Source organism: Garra rufa, chromosome 13, assembly GCF_049309525.1.
Source record: "Garra rufa chromosome 13, GarRuf1.0, whole genome shotgun sequence".
Lineage (NCBI taxonomy): Eukaryota > Metazoa > Chordata > Actinopteri > Cypriniformes > Cyprinidae > Garra > Garra rufa.
Window position 1 is genome coordinate 44,692,676 of NC_133373.1, and position 17,568 is coordinate 44,710,243.

Here is a 17,568-nt window from a genome sequence, read left to right on the forward strand (position 1 = left end):
ATTGTTATTTTTTACACAAATCAGGGAAACATCCTCCTTTCATACCGAGTAATAATTATAACAAAAATACACATTCTGGTTCTTATATATATATATTTTATATATCTTATATTTTATATATCTTATATATTTTTTTATTTTTTATTTTTTTTTTATATTAATTATTAAATTATTACTAATTTTTGAATATATATATGTATTAATATAAAATGTATTTTTGTTTTAAATATTTTTTTCACACAAATCAGGGCAACATCTCACATTTTATCTAAACCATAATTAAAATGAAAAATTAAAATACAAAATTGAAACCTAATTTAAAACAAACACTAGCCCAAAGTATTAGTAGTGTAGGAGTAAAATGCCTGTGACATAATGTTGTGTTATTAGAGGTGGTCTGAAGGAAGTGTATTCACTGTTTGTTACATTCTTTAAAAAAATCTGTCTTTAACCAGAATACACAGAGTACACACGACAAGCATTTGTGGTTAAAACCTGTATAAATATTCATTTTATTTTTGTTTAGAGCCCTTTAAAGCTGCATTTAAACTGCATTTTGGAAGTTCAAACTCACGGTCACCATAGAAGTCCACTATATGGAGAGAAATCCTGAAATGTTTTCCTCAAAAAACAATTTCTTCACGACTGAAGGACGAAAGAGATGAACATCTTGGATGACAAGGGGATGAGTAAATTATCTGTAAATTTTTGTTCTGGAAGTGAACTAATCTTGATGCTTTAAAAGTCATTTTCATTGTTAGTTTGTTAAAGGGGTCATCGGATGGCAATTTTCCACAAGTTGATATGATTCTTTAGGGTCATAATGAGAAGTCTATAACATACTTTGGTTAAAATTTCAGTAACACTTTACAATAAGGTTCATTAGTTAACATTAGTTAAGCACATTAGTTAACATCAACTAATAATGAACTGCACTTATACAGCATTTATTAATCTTTAATGTTAATTTCAACATTTGCTAATACATTATTAAAATCTTGTTAACATTAGTTAATGCAGTGTGAACTAACATGAACAAACAATGAACAACTGTATTTCCGTAAACTAACGTTAATGAAGATTAGTAAATACAGTAACTAATGTATTGCTCATGGTTAGTTCATGTTAGTTAATACATTAACTAATGTTTAACTAATGAACCTTATTGTAAAGTGCTACCAAAATTTCTCAATGGTAGTGTAAAAAACACTCTTTTTACCTTGTCAAATCAGCCCTTTATAGAGCAGGCTATTCTGTTGCATGTTCCTTTAAATGCTAATGAGCTCTGCTCGCCCCGCCCCTCTCTGCCATGGGATGATGAGCCGTAATGTTTACTTTAGCTGCGTTTAGCTGCGAAACTTGCTAACTAGCACATTATTTAAAAGGGCCATTTGCAAAGATGCATAAAAAACCCTTCTACTCACTTCTGCTGTGGGTGAAGCTGCATCACGAATGATTCACACAAACATAGACGCGATCGCGATCGGCGCTTTCCTTACAAAAACGAAAGTAACGTTAATCCTCTGCATCTTCAGCGGCTCAGATGTCGGGAGTAAATGACGACTGCTATGTTCATTATTACATCCAACAACAGAACACCTCAATTGCTCAATTAGAGTCTTCCTCTGCACCTGAGTCACACGATGGTGATCGGACTGTTTGAGCTCGGTGAGGGCGGGGCTAAGGTAAGACGCTCATGTCAATCAACTATCGTGGGAGGGGCCTCTGTCTGTGTGTCGTCACAATGACAAGAAGCTGATTTTAAAAAGGGGATATTTTAAAAACCAAAAAAATACCACTGGGTGGATTTTTATCATTCATCATCAAACTGCCAACACACATTAATGTTCAAACAACATGAAAAGTGAGTTTTGCATCTGATGACCCCTTTAATATCCTAATGTTAACAAATGGAACCTTATTGTAAAGTGTTAGCGAAATAATCTAATAAAAGGGTGTTATAAACGGGTAAACACTGACCGTCTGAATCCAGAAGCCTATAGACAGACTTGCGTCCCGGCAGTGTGCTTTTCTCTGGATCTTCACTCATCTTCATTCTGGGACGACCTCTGACTTCTATCAGCTACATTGAGTGAGTAATACAACCATCAGCATCAGTGTGTATTAATAAAGTTTCTTTGCATTAATTGATTTCACAGCTGGGAAACTCTTGGTACCTTATATACACACCCCAGAGAGGGCTGACGCGTGCATGTGACCAGATGAGTGCCCACTCCAACCACGTCAATCTCATTATCCTGACACACAGACGAACAGAGAAACAGGTGAGGAGTGTCTTTATGCTGTCTTTAATTTATTGGTCATGTGAAGACAAAGCTCTTACTTTCTTGTTGAGTTCAGCGAGGCTCTGTTCGGAAATACTGTTTGTGCCGACGATGATGAGAGACTCAAACTGAGGAACGGAGAACCTGCGGACAAAATAAATAAATACGGTACAATACAATCAAATAGATTTGAGTGATTGCATGCTCAAGTCTAACACTTAGGGTTGAAAGCAATGCTATTTTAGTATTGACTCGTAGGCTTTTGTTAATATTTCAAATTAAATGTTATTTTATATCTGAAATATATTTGAAGTTTTTGTAATTTTATTGTGTGTTTTTGTTAGTTTTTGTGTTTATTGAGATTTAGTATTAGGTTTTGCCATTTAAGTTATTTTATTTTATTTCAGGTTATGTTATAAAATATTAAATGTAAAAATAAAATATTTATGGTTTTAGTTAACAGTAATAACCCTGGTAAAAACTAAAACTATTAAAAACCATGTACTGAAATTAAAATAAAGCTGAAATTAAATAAAATATTAAGATTTATCTTAAAAGCTAAATAGAAATATTTTGGGGGAAAAAAGCTAATAGAAATAACAAAAGCATATAAAACCTACTAAAACGCAAACCCAAATAAAAAAACTAAACAAAACTGAAAATATAAAAATAAATAATAATAATAAATGCATATTCCAGTGTATTTTTTAAAATTGTTTTTTATTTTTTAATAATTCAATTATTTTTTGTATTTTTAATAAGTTAACATCCCCTTTTACTTGTCACTTAAAACTGTGGAAATTAAATAAAATATAAAGAACAGATGAAAAAAACTTAAACAAAATGTTGCCTTGGAACTGAAATAAGCTTTGAAGCTGAATAGAAATATATATCAAAAATGTAATAAAAGTAACAAATGCACAAGAAAAAAGTACAAAATATAAAAATAAATAATAAAATTAATATTATTTAGTTCTTTCTAATAAGTTAACAGCTCAATTTGTAAACAAAGTTCTATTTCTAAAATAGCTGTTTTCTTCTTAAACAAATTAAAATGAAACTGAAAATATAACTAATAAAATATAAAATTAAATATTAAATATACTATAATGTAAAACAATTATTAAGTAATAATAAAAGTGTAAACCCAAATTAAAATGAAAACTGAAAATATAACTAATAAAATAAAATATTTAAATATAAAATAATAAATATTAATGATAATAATCATTAATAATAATAATAATAACAACAATAATAACATCATAACAACATCCACATTCTGATGGGGTTTTTTTTGTAATTGTTTTTGTTTTTTATTAGTTCTAATTTTTGAAATTATTTTCATACAAATCAGGGTAACATCCTTTTTTTTTTACTTTTCATGTAAGCCCAAATTAAATTGAAAACAGAAAATATAACTAATAAAATATAAAATAAAATAAAATAATTAAATATAATATAGAATAATTAATGTTAAGTAATAATAATAACAAAAATACACATTCTGGTGTGTTTTTGTATTTTTTTTTTATAATGTTTTATTTATTTTTTAATAGTTTAGTTTAATAGTTGAATCAAATTTTTGGAGAACATTTTTTAATTGAACAAAAATACACATTGTGGTGTGTTTTTGTATTTTTTCATAATTGTTTTTTATTTTTTAATAGTTTAGTTCAATAGTTTAAAAAAATATATTGAACAAAAATACACATTCTGGTGCAGTTTTTATTTTTTATAACAGTTTTTTATTTAAATGAAAATAAAAAAAATGAAATCTAATTTAAAATAAAGACTAACCCAAAGTATTAGTAGTGTAGTAGTAAAATGCCTATGACATAATGTAGTTTTATGAGAGGTGGTGTGAAGGAAGTCTTACTGTTTGCTACATTCTTTAAAGACGCGCCGCACTTCCAGCGACTGCCTGCAGAGGTCCCCGCTGTCCAGCCTGACGCCCAGCGGCTGATACTGCAGCTCATACAAAGCCAAAGCCACAGCACAGAAACACAGCAAACCACTACTGCAGCACAAACACACACACATCATTTAAAAACATCACACCTCAACACTACTGTACTAATGTTGATGTGTCTCTGGGAGTAATGTCTTACCAGCTGACACTGTAGCTGTCAATCACAGGCAGGAAGTTTTGCGGGTAGGCGATGGCGTAGGACAGGAAGGCCGCCAGTTCACCCTCCCGAACGAGGTTCGTCTTTGACCCCAATAGCTGACAGACGCGACCCAGCCAGCCCTTCACCAGACAGATGAAGTCAATAGGACCGCCGCCGCCACTGGGCACTAGAGTCTGACACAAATCAACACATGGGCTTCATCACTTGAGGTCAGTCAGACAAATGAAATGCTTTTATTGCATTAAATTGATTCAATTACAGTAAAGACATTTATAATGTTACAGTTTCTAATATGCTGATTTCTTGAGCAGCAAATCAGCATATTAGAATGATTTCTGAAGATTCATGTGACACTAAAGACTGGAGTAATGATGCTGAAAATTCAGCTTCGAATCACAAAAATAAATTCTATTTTAAACTATATTAATGTAGCAAACCACTATTTTAAATTGCATTAATATTTCATAATATTACAAATTTTTCAATATTACTAATTTTTCAAATAAACACAGCCTCAATGAGCAGAAAAAACTTTGTTAAAAAAAAAAACTTTTGAATGGCAGTGTATTCAAAAGTTTGGGATGAGTCTGATTTTTTAGTTTTTTAAATGTTTTTTTAACAAAGTCTTTTCTGCTCATTGAGGCTGTATATTTGATTAAAAATACAGATAAAAATTGTAATATTGTGAAATATTATTGCAATTTAAAATAGTGGTTTTCTATGTTAATATAGTTTAAAACAGAATTTATTTTTGTGATGCAATGCTGAATTTCTCAAGCATCATTACTCCATTCTTCAGTGTCACATGATTCTTCAGAAATCATTCTAATATACTGATTTATTATCAATGTTGGAAACGATTTTTTTGGAACCTGTGATACTTTTTCCAGGATTCTTTTATGAGTAAAATGTTAAAAAGAACAGCATTTACTTTAAATAGAACGTTTTTTTTAACAATATACACTACTGTTCAAAATTTGGGGCCAGTATTATCTTCTTCCTTTTTTTATAAAAGGTGAGAGTAAAGATTTATTATGTTGGAAAAGATTCCTGTTTTGAATAAATGCTGTTCTTTTTAACTTTTTATTTATCAAAGAATCCTGAAAAAAGTATTACAGGTTCCAAAAAAAATATTTAGCAGCATAAACATTTCATTCTATTAGAATGATTTCTGAAGGATCATGTGACACTGAAGAATGGCGTAATGATGCTGAAAATTCAGCTTTGATCACAGGAATCATTTCTTTTTTAAAGTATATTAAAATAGAAAGCTTTTTTTTAATTGCTATAATACATTTCATAATACTTTATTCTGTATTTTTGATCATATAAATAGTACATTAATGAGTGACTTCTTTAAAAAAACATTAAAAATCTTACTGATTCCAAACTTTTGAATGGCAGTGTGTGTATGTATAATTTTTTTTAGCTGATTTGTGACTTTTCATTATTTTTAGCAATACAAAAATTAACAATTTATTAAAATGTAACATTTATAATTTATTTTTAAAAAATTATAAGTGATAAAAAATAAGTTTAGTATACTTGAGATACTATAATAGTTTTTAAAAAGTATTTTGGATGTTATTTCTGTATTTTCCATTTTTATTTTAGTTTAAGCTTTAGTAATTTTGTGTTTTTGTTTATAGTTTTTTTAATTAATTTTTATTTCATTTTTGTTTTTTAGATAAGATTAAGTTAAATGGAAAAGATAAATCTTAAATTAAAACTAGATTTTACTTAACAGATTAAGATTATTTGTTGTTATTATTATTATTATTATTATTATTATTAGTTTTATTTGTTATTACTTTTTTGTTTATATAATAACTTTGGTAAAAAGGCTAAGTAAAGATGCTGAAAATTCAGTTTTGATCGCAGAAATAAATTCTATTTTAATATATATTTACGTGGAAAACGCATATTTTAAATTCTAATAATATTTCACTATTTTTAATGTATTGTAATCAAATGTACACTGCAAAAAAAAATTTCTTCTTTAGTATTTTTGTTTTGTTTTCTACTATAAATATCTCAAAATTCTTGAATCAGGATGCATTTAGTAGTAAAATGACTTAAGATATTATTGTCTTGTTTTCTAAAAAAAAAAAATTGCCAATAGGGTAAGAAAAATAATTTAAATCAAAGGCTAAACAAGATTTTTTTGTCTTGCCCCATTGGCAAATATTTTTGCTTGTTTTAGGCAAAATTTGGGTAAAATTTTTGCATCCTGATTCAAGAATTCCTAGATATTTATACTAGAAAACAAGACAAAATACTAAGAAAGAAAATCATTTTTTGCAGTGTATATGTTAAAACGGAACAAACCACTGAAATGTTAGGTTTCATTCACACCCACCTGTGGCCACACCTCCTCCAGAGAGGAAAAGGAAGTGACATAAGAGTGTGCCATGGTTCCTGCCACAGGAATGCCAAACAGACGGCCGGCGAGAGCGTTGCTTGTCAAATCAAAACCTGGAAAAAACAAACAGAAGTAGCCGTTCAGATGATGCTAAATAAAATATAATAGTCTTCTGAAGTCCTCAATTGACTCCTCTTTCTAGATTGACGTCTACATATTGTCTTAAATGTGACTTACCGCCAATGTATGTGTATCGTGAGGCGGTCAGGCCTCCGTCGGGACCCTGAGCTCTTCTGAGCCCCATCTCCATTAATCTCCGTCTGGGACCTGCAGCCAAACGGAAACGAGCAGCGTTGCTACACACCAGACTGAGAGGAGAGAGAATTCATGAGCGTATTGTCGTTATAAATTCAGCTGCAACAACAACTAGAGATTCCAGAGTCACTGTCCTATTCATTCAGACATTTTTAGAGCGAGAAATATTGGATATTTTGATATAGTACAGTCATTTACATTTACTCATTCATCCAAAGTGACTTATAAATGAGGACGACAGGCAATTCATCATGAGACAAATAAACACAATATGCGCTTGTAATGTTGTTACATTTATATTTGTTGTAGTAAAATAGTTTGTTCATTTCTAAAAGAGGAAAAAACTACATTAAATTGAATGTAGGCAAAAGACCCCTTTCACAACGTGAGAATATATATTTTTTAGCTGATTTGGTTGGGGGTTATTTCATTATTTTTAGCAATAAAAAAGTTATGTACAAAAATATATCTTTAAAAAAATATTTATTAATGAATTAAAACAAAATATAAAAAATGAAATAATTTTTGTATACTTGTGATGTTTGTATTTTTCATTTGTATTTTAGTTGAAGTTTTAGTACTTTTGTGTTAAACAGGTTTTATTTAATTTCAGTTAACATTTAATTTATCTCTTGTATGTATGTGTGTGTGTATATATATATATATATATAATTTTTTTAGCTGATTTGTGGGGTTTTTCATTATTTTTAGCAATCCGAAAATGTGTGTGTGTATATATATATATATATGTATGTGTGTGTATCTTTAATTATATACACTGTCATTCAAAAATTTGGCATCAGTAGTGTTTTTTGAAGAACTCTGCTCATCAAGGCTGTTTATTTGATTAAAAATACAGAAAAAACAGTAATATTCTGAAATATTTTTGCAATTTAAAATGGTGGTTTTCTATTTTAATATACTTTAAAATATAATTTATTTCTGTGATGCGAAGCTGAATTTTCAGCATCATTACTCCAGTCTTCAGTGTCACATGATCCTTCAGAAATCTTTCTAATATGTTGATTTATTATCAATGTTGGAAACAGTTGTGCTGCTTAATATTTTTTTTTGGAACGTAGGATTCAGGATTCAGGATTCTTTGATGAATAAAAAGTTAAAAAAGAACACCATTTATTCAAAATAGAAATATTTCCTGACAATATAAGTATTTACTATCACTTTTTATTAATTTAACACACCCTTGCTGAATAAAAGTATTTTAAAAAATTACTGACCCAAAAAATTGCGTGGTTTATACTGCTACAATATAGCATAGAATGATTTCTGAAGGATCATGTGACAGTAGACTGCAGTAATGATGCTGAAAATTCAGCTTTGCATCACAGAAATAAATTCTATTTTAATATATATTTACAGAGCAAACAGATATTTTAAATTGTAATTTTTGATCAAATGTACACTGCCGTTCAAAAGTTTGGGATCAAAAGAAGTATTTTCTGTGTTTATTCTGTGTTAAATAAAAATACATAAAAAAATGTAATATTGTGAAATATTATTGCAATTCAAAATAATGGTTTTCTATGTTAATATAGTTTAAAATAGAATTTATTTATGTGACGCGAAGCTGAATTTTCAGCATCATTACTCTAGTCTTCAGTGTCACATGATCCTTCAGAAATCATTCTAATATGTTGATTTATTATCAGTGTTGGGAACAGTTGTGCTGCTTAATATTCTTTTTTAACCTGTTATACTTTTTCCAGGATTCTTTGATGAATAAAATGTTTTTTTTTTTTTAAAGCATTTACTTTAAATAGAAAGCTTTTCTAACAATGTACAAAATGTGTGGTCAGTATTTTTTTCTTTCTTTGCAAAAAAACAGCTTTGCATCACAGAAATAAATTATATTTTAAAGTATATTAAAATAGACAACCACTATTTTAAATTGCAATAATATTTCAGAATATTACAGTTTTTTCTGTATTTTTAATCAAATAAACATTTGAACGGCAATGTATATATAAATATAAATCATGTTTATTTTGACTTTATGACCTTTTAAGCATCTCCTTTTGCAAAAATGTAACTTTGCCAGGCTAATTTTTACCCTGTTAATGCTGGAGGTGATTTTAAATGAACACACTGTCATAACCATTTTTAATGCACCACTGCATTCAAGAAACTAATGAATGAATGTCATTTCCCAGAATGCTGTATTTTAAGTAGGTGATTCATTTACCTGGCGTAGTTGACCAGGCAGAGCAGACTTGTCTCCAGCAGCTGAACCACAGCCAGCGGTCCAGATACTTCCAGCAGAGGAACCTGAAAACATGAATCACAGTCAACACTCCAGCTCTGGCAGCAGCGGATCAGATTACAGCTGACCTCCGAACCGCTCACATACTCGAGCGAAGACCACCGATCCCTCAGGTACCGCCGACACAGACACAGACGAACAGTCCAACTCCTTCAGATACGAGAAAAACGCAGGGTCTGTGCCTGCTGGGAGAACAGAGCGCAGATACTCCACATCTGAAACACACAAGATCACAAGCTTGGTAAACAATATAGACAGGAACTGACAGAATCTAGTAAACACAGGACAGAAACATGAACTTTGCAAGCATTCATCATGTTGCAACATTCAACTACTGACAGATTACGGCATCAGACTAAGACAAGCATGTAGAGAACCAAGTGCTGGGTGTGTTGATCATTAACTCATTAACATTACTTTAAGCACACATATATACATTTCTGTCATAGTTTAACTAGAAAACAGTGTCTCAGAACCTAGTGAGCACAACTAGACAGGATTTTCAGGCATCACAGATGCATTCTAAGCCTGAATATGGTGCAACTAATTAAAGGCTTTTGTGAGATGCAAAACCAAAAACACTGTCTGAGAAGTGAGCTTACATGCTTTTGATACAAGGTCAAAAATGCTGTCTAATTAGGAAGCATACTAGGTTTAATGCAGTCAAAGTACACAAACAAGCAGGCTATGTAGACAGCATACTAGGTGTTGAGATGCCTGTCCAAAAAAGCTGTTTGGGTAGGGAGTTCACTTGGTTTTAATACATATGCTCAACAAACGCTGTCTACTTTGGCAGCTTTCTCGATGTTGAGATTCTTATTTGGTTTTAAGACACATGCTGAACAAATGCTGTCTAGTTAGGCAACATACTAGGTTTTGAGATGCATGACCAAAAAATCAGTCTACTTGATCAGTTAGGTGTTGAGATGCATGACCCAATGTGCTGTTTGGGTTGGGAGCTTACTTGGTTTTAATACATATCCACAATAAATGCTATCTAGTTAGGCAGCTGGCAGCATATTAGGTTTAGTGATGCATGACCAAAAATTCAGTCTACTTGATCAGTTAACACGTGTTTGTTTGTTTTTTGTGGGCAGCATACTATGTTTTGAGATGCATGCCCAAAAAACTGCTTGGGTAGGGAACTGACTTGGTTTTAATACATATCCCCAACAAATGCTGCCTATTTAGGAAGTATACTAGGTTTAAGGCAATCAAAGTACACAAACAATCAGTCTATGTAGACAGCATACTAGGTGTTGAGATGCATGACCAAAAAAGCTGTTTGGGTAGGGAGCTAACTTGGTTTTAATACATATTCTCAACAAAGGCCATCTAGTTAGGCAGCATATTAGGTTTAGTGATGCATGACCAAAAATTCAGTCTACTTGAGTTTACAATGTTTTTTGTGGGCAGCATATTAGGTTTTGAGATGCATGACCAAAAATTCAGTCTACTTAATCAGTTTACAGTTTTTTTTTTTTTGGTGGGCAGCATACTATGTTTTGAGATGCATGCCCAAAAAAGCTGCTTTGGTAGGGAACTCACTTGGTTTTAATACATATCCCCAACAAATGCTGTCTTTTTAGGCAGCATACTAGGTTTTGAGATGCATGACCAAAAAGCCACTTGGGTAGGGAGCTCACTTGGTTTTAATACATATCCCCAACAAATGCTGTCTATTTGAGCAGCATACTAGGTTTTGAGATGCATGACCAAAAAGCCACTTGGGTAGGGAGCTCACTTGGTTTTAATACATATCCCCAACAAATGCTGTCTATTTGGGCAGCATACTAGGTTTTGAGATGCATGACCAAAAAGCCACTTGGGTAGGGAGCTCACTTGGTTTTAATACATATCCCCAACAAATGCTGTCTATTTGAGCAGCATACTAGGTTTTGAGATGCATGACCAAAAAGCCACTTGGGTAGGGAGCTCACTTGGTTTTAATACATATCCCCAACAAATGCTGTCTTTTTAGGCAGCATACTAGGTTTTGAGATGCATGACCAAAAAAGCTGCTTTGGTAGGGAACTGATTTGGTTTTAATACATATCCCCAACAAATGCTGTCTATTTGGGCAGCATACTAGGTTTTGAGATGCATGACCAAAAATCCACTTGGGTAGGGAGCTCACTTGGTTTTAATACATATCCCCAACAAATGCTGTCTATTTGGGCAGCATACTAGGTTTTGAGATGCATGACCAAAAATCCACTTGGGTAGGGAGCTCACTTGGTTTTAATACATATCCCCAACAAATGCTGTCTTTTTAGGCAGCATACTAGGTTTTGAGATGCATGACCAAAAAAGCTGCTTTGGTAGGGAACTGATTTGGTTTTAATACATATCCCCAACAAATGCTGTCTATTTGGGCAGCATACTAGGTTTTGAGATGCATGACCAAAAATCCACTTGGGTAGGGAGCTCACTTGGTTTTAATACATATCCCCAACAAATGCTGTCTATTTGAGCAGCATACTAGGTTTTGAGATGCATGACCAAAAATCCACTTGGGTAGGGAGCTCACTTGGTTTTAATACATATCCCCAACAAATGCTGTCTATTTGGGCAGCATACTAGGTTTTGAGATGCATGACCAAAAAGCCACTTGGGTAGGGAGCTTACTTGGTTTTAATACATCCCCAACAAATGCTGTCTTTTTAGGCAGCATACTAGGTTTTGAGATGCATGACCAAAAAGCCACTTGGGTAGGGAGCTTACTTGGTTTTAATACATCCCCAACAAATGCTGTCTTTTTAGGCAGCATACTAGGTTTTGAGATGCATGACCAAAAAGCCACTTGGGTAGGGAGCTTACTTGGTTTTAATACATCCCTAACAAATGCTGTCTATTTGGGCAGCATACTAGGTTTTGAGATGCATGACCAAAAAGCCACTTGGGTAGGGAGCTCACTTGGTTTTAATACATATCCCCAACAAATGCTGTCTATTTGGGCAGCATACTAGGTTTTGAGATGCATGACCAAAAATCCACTTGGGTAGGGAGCTCACTTGGTTTTAATACATATCCCCAACAAATGCTGTCTATTTGGGCAGCATACTAGGTTTTGAGATGCATGACCAAAAAGCCACTTGGGTAGGGAGCTCACTTGGTTTTAATACATATCCCCAACAAATGCTGTCTATTTGGGCAGCATACTAGGTTTTGAGATGCATGACCAAAAATCCACTTGGGTAGGGAGCTCACTTGGTTTTAATACATATCCCCAACAAATGCTGTCTATTTGAGCAGCATACTAGGTTTTGAGATGCATGACCAAAAATCCACTTGGGTAGGGAGCTCACTTGGTTTTAATACATATCCCCAACAAATGCTGTCTATTTGAGCAGCATACTAGGTTTTGAGATGCATGACCAAAAATCCACTTGGGTAGGGAGCTCACTTGGTTTTAATACATATCCCCAACAAATGCTGTCTATTTGGGCAGCATACTAGGTTTTGAGATGCATGACCAAAAATCCACTTGGGTAGGGAGCTCACTTGGTTTTAATACATATCCCCAACAAATGCTGTCTATTTGGGCAGCATACTAGGTTTTGAGATGCATGACCAAAAATCCACTTGGGTAGGGAGCTCACTTGGTTTTAATACATATCCCCAACAAATGCTGTCTATTTGGGCAGCATACTAGGTTTTGAGATGCATGACCAAAAAGCCACTTGGGTAGGGAGCTTACTTGGTTTTAATACATCCCCAACAAATGCTGTCTTTTTAGGCAGCATACTAGGTTTTGAGATGCATGACCAAAAAGCCACTTGGGTAGGGAGCTCACTTGGTTTTAATACATCCCCAACAAATGCTGTCTTTTTAGGCAGCATACTAGGTTTTGAGATGCATGACCAAAAAGCCACTTGGGTAGGGAGCTTACTTGGTTTTAATACATCCCCAACAAATGCTGTCTTTTTAGGCAGCATATTAGGTTTTGAGATGCATGACCAAAAAAGCTGCTTTGGTAGGGAACTGATTTGGTTTTAATACATATCCCCAACAAATGCTGTCTATTTAGGCAGCATATTAGGTTTTGAGATGCATGACCAAAAAGCCACTTGGATAGGGAGCTTACTTGGTTTTAATACATATCACCAACAAATGCTGTCTTTTTAGGCAGCATACTAGGTTTTGAGATGCATGACCAAAAAGCCACTTGGGTAGGGAGCTTACTTGGTTTTAATACATCCCCAACAAATGCTGTCTTTTTAGGCAGCATATTAGGTTTTGAGATGCATGACCAAAAAGCCACTTGGGTAGGGAGCTTACTTGGTTTTAATACATATCCCCAACAAATGCTGTCTTTTTAGGCAGCATACTAGGTTTTGAGATGCATGACCAAAAAGCCACTTGGGTAGGGAGCTTACTTGGTTTTAATACATATCACCAACAAATGCTGTCTTTTTTTTAGGCAGCATACTAGGTTTTGAGATGCATGACCAAAAAGCCACTTGGGTAGGGAGCTTACTTGGTTTTAATACATCCCCAACAAATGCTGTCTTTTTAGGCAGCATACTAGGTTTTGAGATGCATGACCAAAAAGCCACTTGGGTAGGGAGCTTACTTGGTTTTAATACATATCCCCAACAAATGCTGTCTTTTTAGGCAGCATACTAGGTTTTGAGATGCATGACCAAAAAGCCACTTGGGTAGGGAGCTCACTTGGTTTTAATGCATATCCCCAACAAATGCTGTCTATTTGGGCAGCATACTAGGTTTTGAGATAAATGACCAAAAATCCACTTGGCTAGGGAGCTCATTTGGTTTTAATACATATCCCCAACAAATGCTGTCTTTTTAGGCAGCATACTAGGTTTTGAGATGCATGACCAAAAAGCCACTTGGGTAGGGAGCTTACTTGGTTTTAATACATCCCCAACAAATGCTGTCTTTTTAGGCAGCATACTAGGTTTTGAGATGCATGACCAAAAAGCCACTTGGGTAGGGAGCTCACTTGGTTTTAATACATCCCTAACAAATGCTGTCTTTTTAGGCAGCATACTAGGTTTTGAGATGCATGACCAAAAATTCACTTGGGTAGGGAGCTCACTTGGTTTTAATACATATCCCCAACAAATGCTGTCTTTTTAGGCAGCATACTAGGTTTTGAGATGCATGACCAAAAAGCCACTTGGGTAGGGAGCTTACTTGGTTTTAATACATCCCCAACAAATGCTGTCTTTTTAGGCAGCATACTAGGTTTTGAGATGCATGACCAAAAAGCCACTTGGGTAGGGAGCTCACTTGGTTTTAATACATCCCTAACAAATGCTGTCTTTTTAGGCAGCATACTAGGTTTTGAGATGCATGACCAAAAATTCACTTGGGTAGGGAGCTCACTTGGTTTTGATACATATCCCCAACAAATGCTGTCTATTTAGGCAACATACTCAACACAAAGTTTTGAAACAGGTGTGAAAAGCTCTCTACATAGACAGCATATTAGGCTTTGAGATGCATGACCAAAAAAGCTATTTAGATGGTTGGGCACTAGGTTTTAAAGCATATATGCCCAAAGAGAGAGCTGAATGCCCCCAAAAACTTTTCAGGTAGTCAGCTCACTAGGTTTTAAGACATATACCAGTCAAGTGTTGTCTAGTTAGAAAGCAATATGTTTTGAATGCAATATAGGGACCAAACTACGTTTTAAGACACATGCCCAAAAGTGCTGTGTGCTTGGGCAGCATACAAGGATTTGACACACATTCTAAGTACGCTCACCTTACCAGAGTTATGTCACAAGTATACAGTACCCGCACTCACCGTCATCTGAGAAAGTGAAGTTCTGCAGGAACAGCAAACAGTCGCTGAGACCCGCAAAGAGCGAAAAGCCTCCGCCGAACGGGTTATCGCGGAAGAACAGTTCGAACACGGCCGGTTCGTTGTGTCTGCCCGCTCGCCAGTACGCGTACGCCATGGTGAACTGGTACAGATCCGTGAGTAACGGCGGAACCCGGTTGAGCAAGGAGCTCAACGCTTCCTTTCCCTCACATGTCGCCATTTTCCAGTTCAGTTCATCAGGTTGTTGTTGCTCCCTGTTAAGTTTCCTTCAATGTCTCTGTTCTCCCACCATGCTCACGTGTAAACGAGTGACCCTTAACACAGTTACACGACTCGTGCTAGTATTCAGTCTCCGCCCTACTACTCTCATGCGTTCCTCAATCACTGCTGTGTTTGTAAACTGGTAAGAGGTTTGTCACCGTGACCGTGCTGATAATATCAAAACATTAGCAGCTCCTCAAACTGTCACAAATCAAAACAAATCATTAGCTTTATTTGCACTTTATTAAGCTTAATATTGGTACACTGCCAAAGTATTAAACGTAATTGTTTACTGTAACAGCCAAATGTTTGGCTACTTTGGCTCAGTTTTTCTGGACATGGAGATGGGATAAAATGAGACTCCCCCATTTCCCCATGAAACATATAGCCAGAGGTGGGTAGAGTACCCAAAATCTGTACTCAAGTAAAAGTACAAGTACTTATGAAAATAATTACTAAAGTAAGAGTAAAAGTAACAATCTTAATAGTTACTTGAGTAAGAATAAAAAAGTATCCGATGGAAAAAGTACTCAAGTAGCTAGTTACTAGTTACTTCTGATCTGATTGATATGAAGTGAAGACCCTGAATTTCAAACTGTTTGGAAAGCTTCCACACACCTCTCCTTGAAAACATAGGCTGAAGTAAGGTGTTTGTTTATATATATATATATATATATATATATATATATATATATATATATATATATATATATATATGCATACATACATACTCAGGGCTCGCAAAATTGTAAAATTTCTGGGAGCTCTTCAGGCAGGTACTTTTCAGATTTTGGTAGCCCGAAAATTAATTTAACTAGCCCAAATAAAAAAAGACCTTTTTTTAAATATGGAAAATCAGATAGGAGTCTAATCAAAAATGTTTTTAATACACAAATATAAACAAATATCAATTTTATTTCATTATATTTATTTCATTTAGTGTATCTGCAGAATTTTTAAATATTAATTTAAAGCAATTCATAACCCTTTTTAAGATCTGCAAAAGTAAAATAAACAGTAATGGGATTGGACAATGCAAAGTAGAATATTAAGCCATAAAATGGCATGATTTAAAATTCAGATACAGTTTCACACAAAAACTAAATATCTTACACTATGGCATTTAAAAGGGATAAATTGAATATATAATTTATTATATTTATTTAAAACATAAATATTACTGTACTTGTTTAGATTTTTAGAAGGCACCTTAACTTTTTACATTTACAACTCTGTGTTTGCTGCAAAAAAACTTGGGAAAATTCCAACGACATGTTTCTGAGGACAGTAACGGAGGAACGCCATCAAATGTAGCAAAGTAAAAGTAAAGTTTTTTCACTATAAATGTACTTGAGTAAGAGTAAAAGTACTTTAAATATACTCTAAAAGTACTAGTTACCCCAAAAATTTACTCAAGTAAATGTAACGAAGTAAATGTAATTCGTTACTACCCACTTCTGCATATAGCTTGCAAAACCTTGCCTTCTCTGGAAAAAGTACTGCGTTCTCTCGACAACTTTGTTTTGAAAACGTTTACATTACCAGAAAAGCGTTTCCTCGCAAAAGAAGCATTCCACTAAAAAACATCGCTTCTGAAACTTTGCGTTCTATCGAAAGTATATTGCGGTTGTGCAATAAACTTCGCTTCACTGTCAAAGCGTAGCGTTCTCTCTCGTAAAAGTATTGCATCAAAAACGTTTTCATTCTTATGCAAAAGTATTGCGTTTCTGCAATGTACTTCGCATTCCTCTCAAAATGTAGTTTTCTTACAAAAGCATTGCGTTCCACCGAGAAACTTTACATTCGCTCTTAAAAACGTTCTTTCACAAACGTATTGTTACCGCAATTATCTTTGCATCGCTCTTAAAATGTTGCGTTCTCTCGTAAAAGTATTGTGTTCTGCGAGAAACTTTGCATTCACTCTCAAAACCAGAAAAATGGTTAAATTTTTTCACAAAAGTATTGTTTCCGCAGTGAACATTGAATCGCTCTTAAAATGTATTTTCTTGCAAAATAATTGCATTTCACTGAGAAACTTTATATTAGCTCACAAAACCAAGAAGAAACATTTAGAATCTTTTGCAAAAGTATTGTTTCCGCAGTGAACTTTGCATCGCTCTCAAAATGTAGTTTTCTCGC

General features: G+C 33.8%; 1 protein-coding gene across 1 annotated transcript; it reads right to left on the minus strand.

Moving 5' to 3' along the window:
• Positions 1 to 988: 988 nt before the first annotated feature.
• On the minus strand, positions 989 to 15,516 carry naprt (nicotinate phosphoribosyltransferase). The gene is made up of 10 exons (XM_073816941.1): positions 15,151 to 15,516; positions 9,463 to 9,590; positions 9,298 to 9,380; positions 7,017 to 7,147; positions 6,777 to 6,892; positions 4,397 to 4,590; positions 4,165 to 4,305; positions 2,345 to 2,429; positions 2,178 to 2,258; positions 989 to 2,083 (listed from the first exon to the last, which is right to left on the minus strand). The coding sequence occupies exons 1-10, from the start codon at positions 15,386 to 15,388 to the stop codon at positions 1,919 to 1,921; spliced, it is 1,362 nt and encodes a 453-aa protein (XP_073673042.1). The 5' UTR covers positions 15,389 to 15,516; the 3' UTR covers positions 989 to 1,918.
• Positions 15,517 to 17,568: the final 2,052 nt, after the last annotated feature.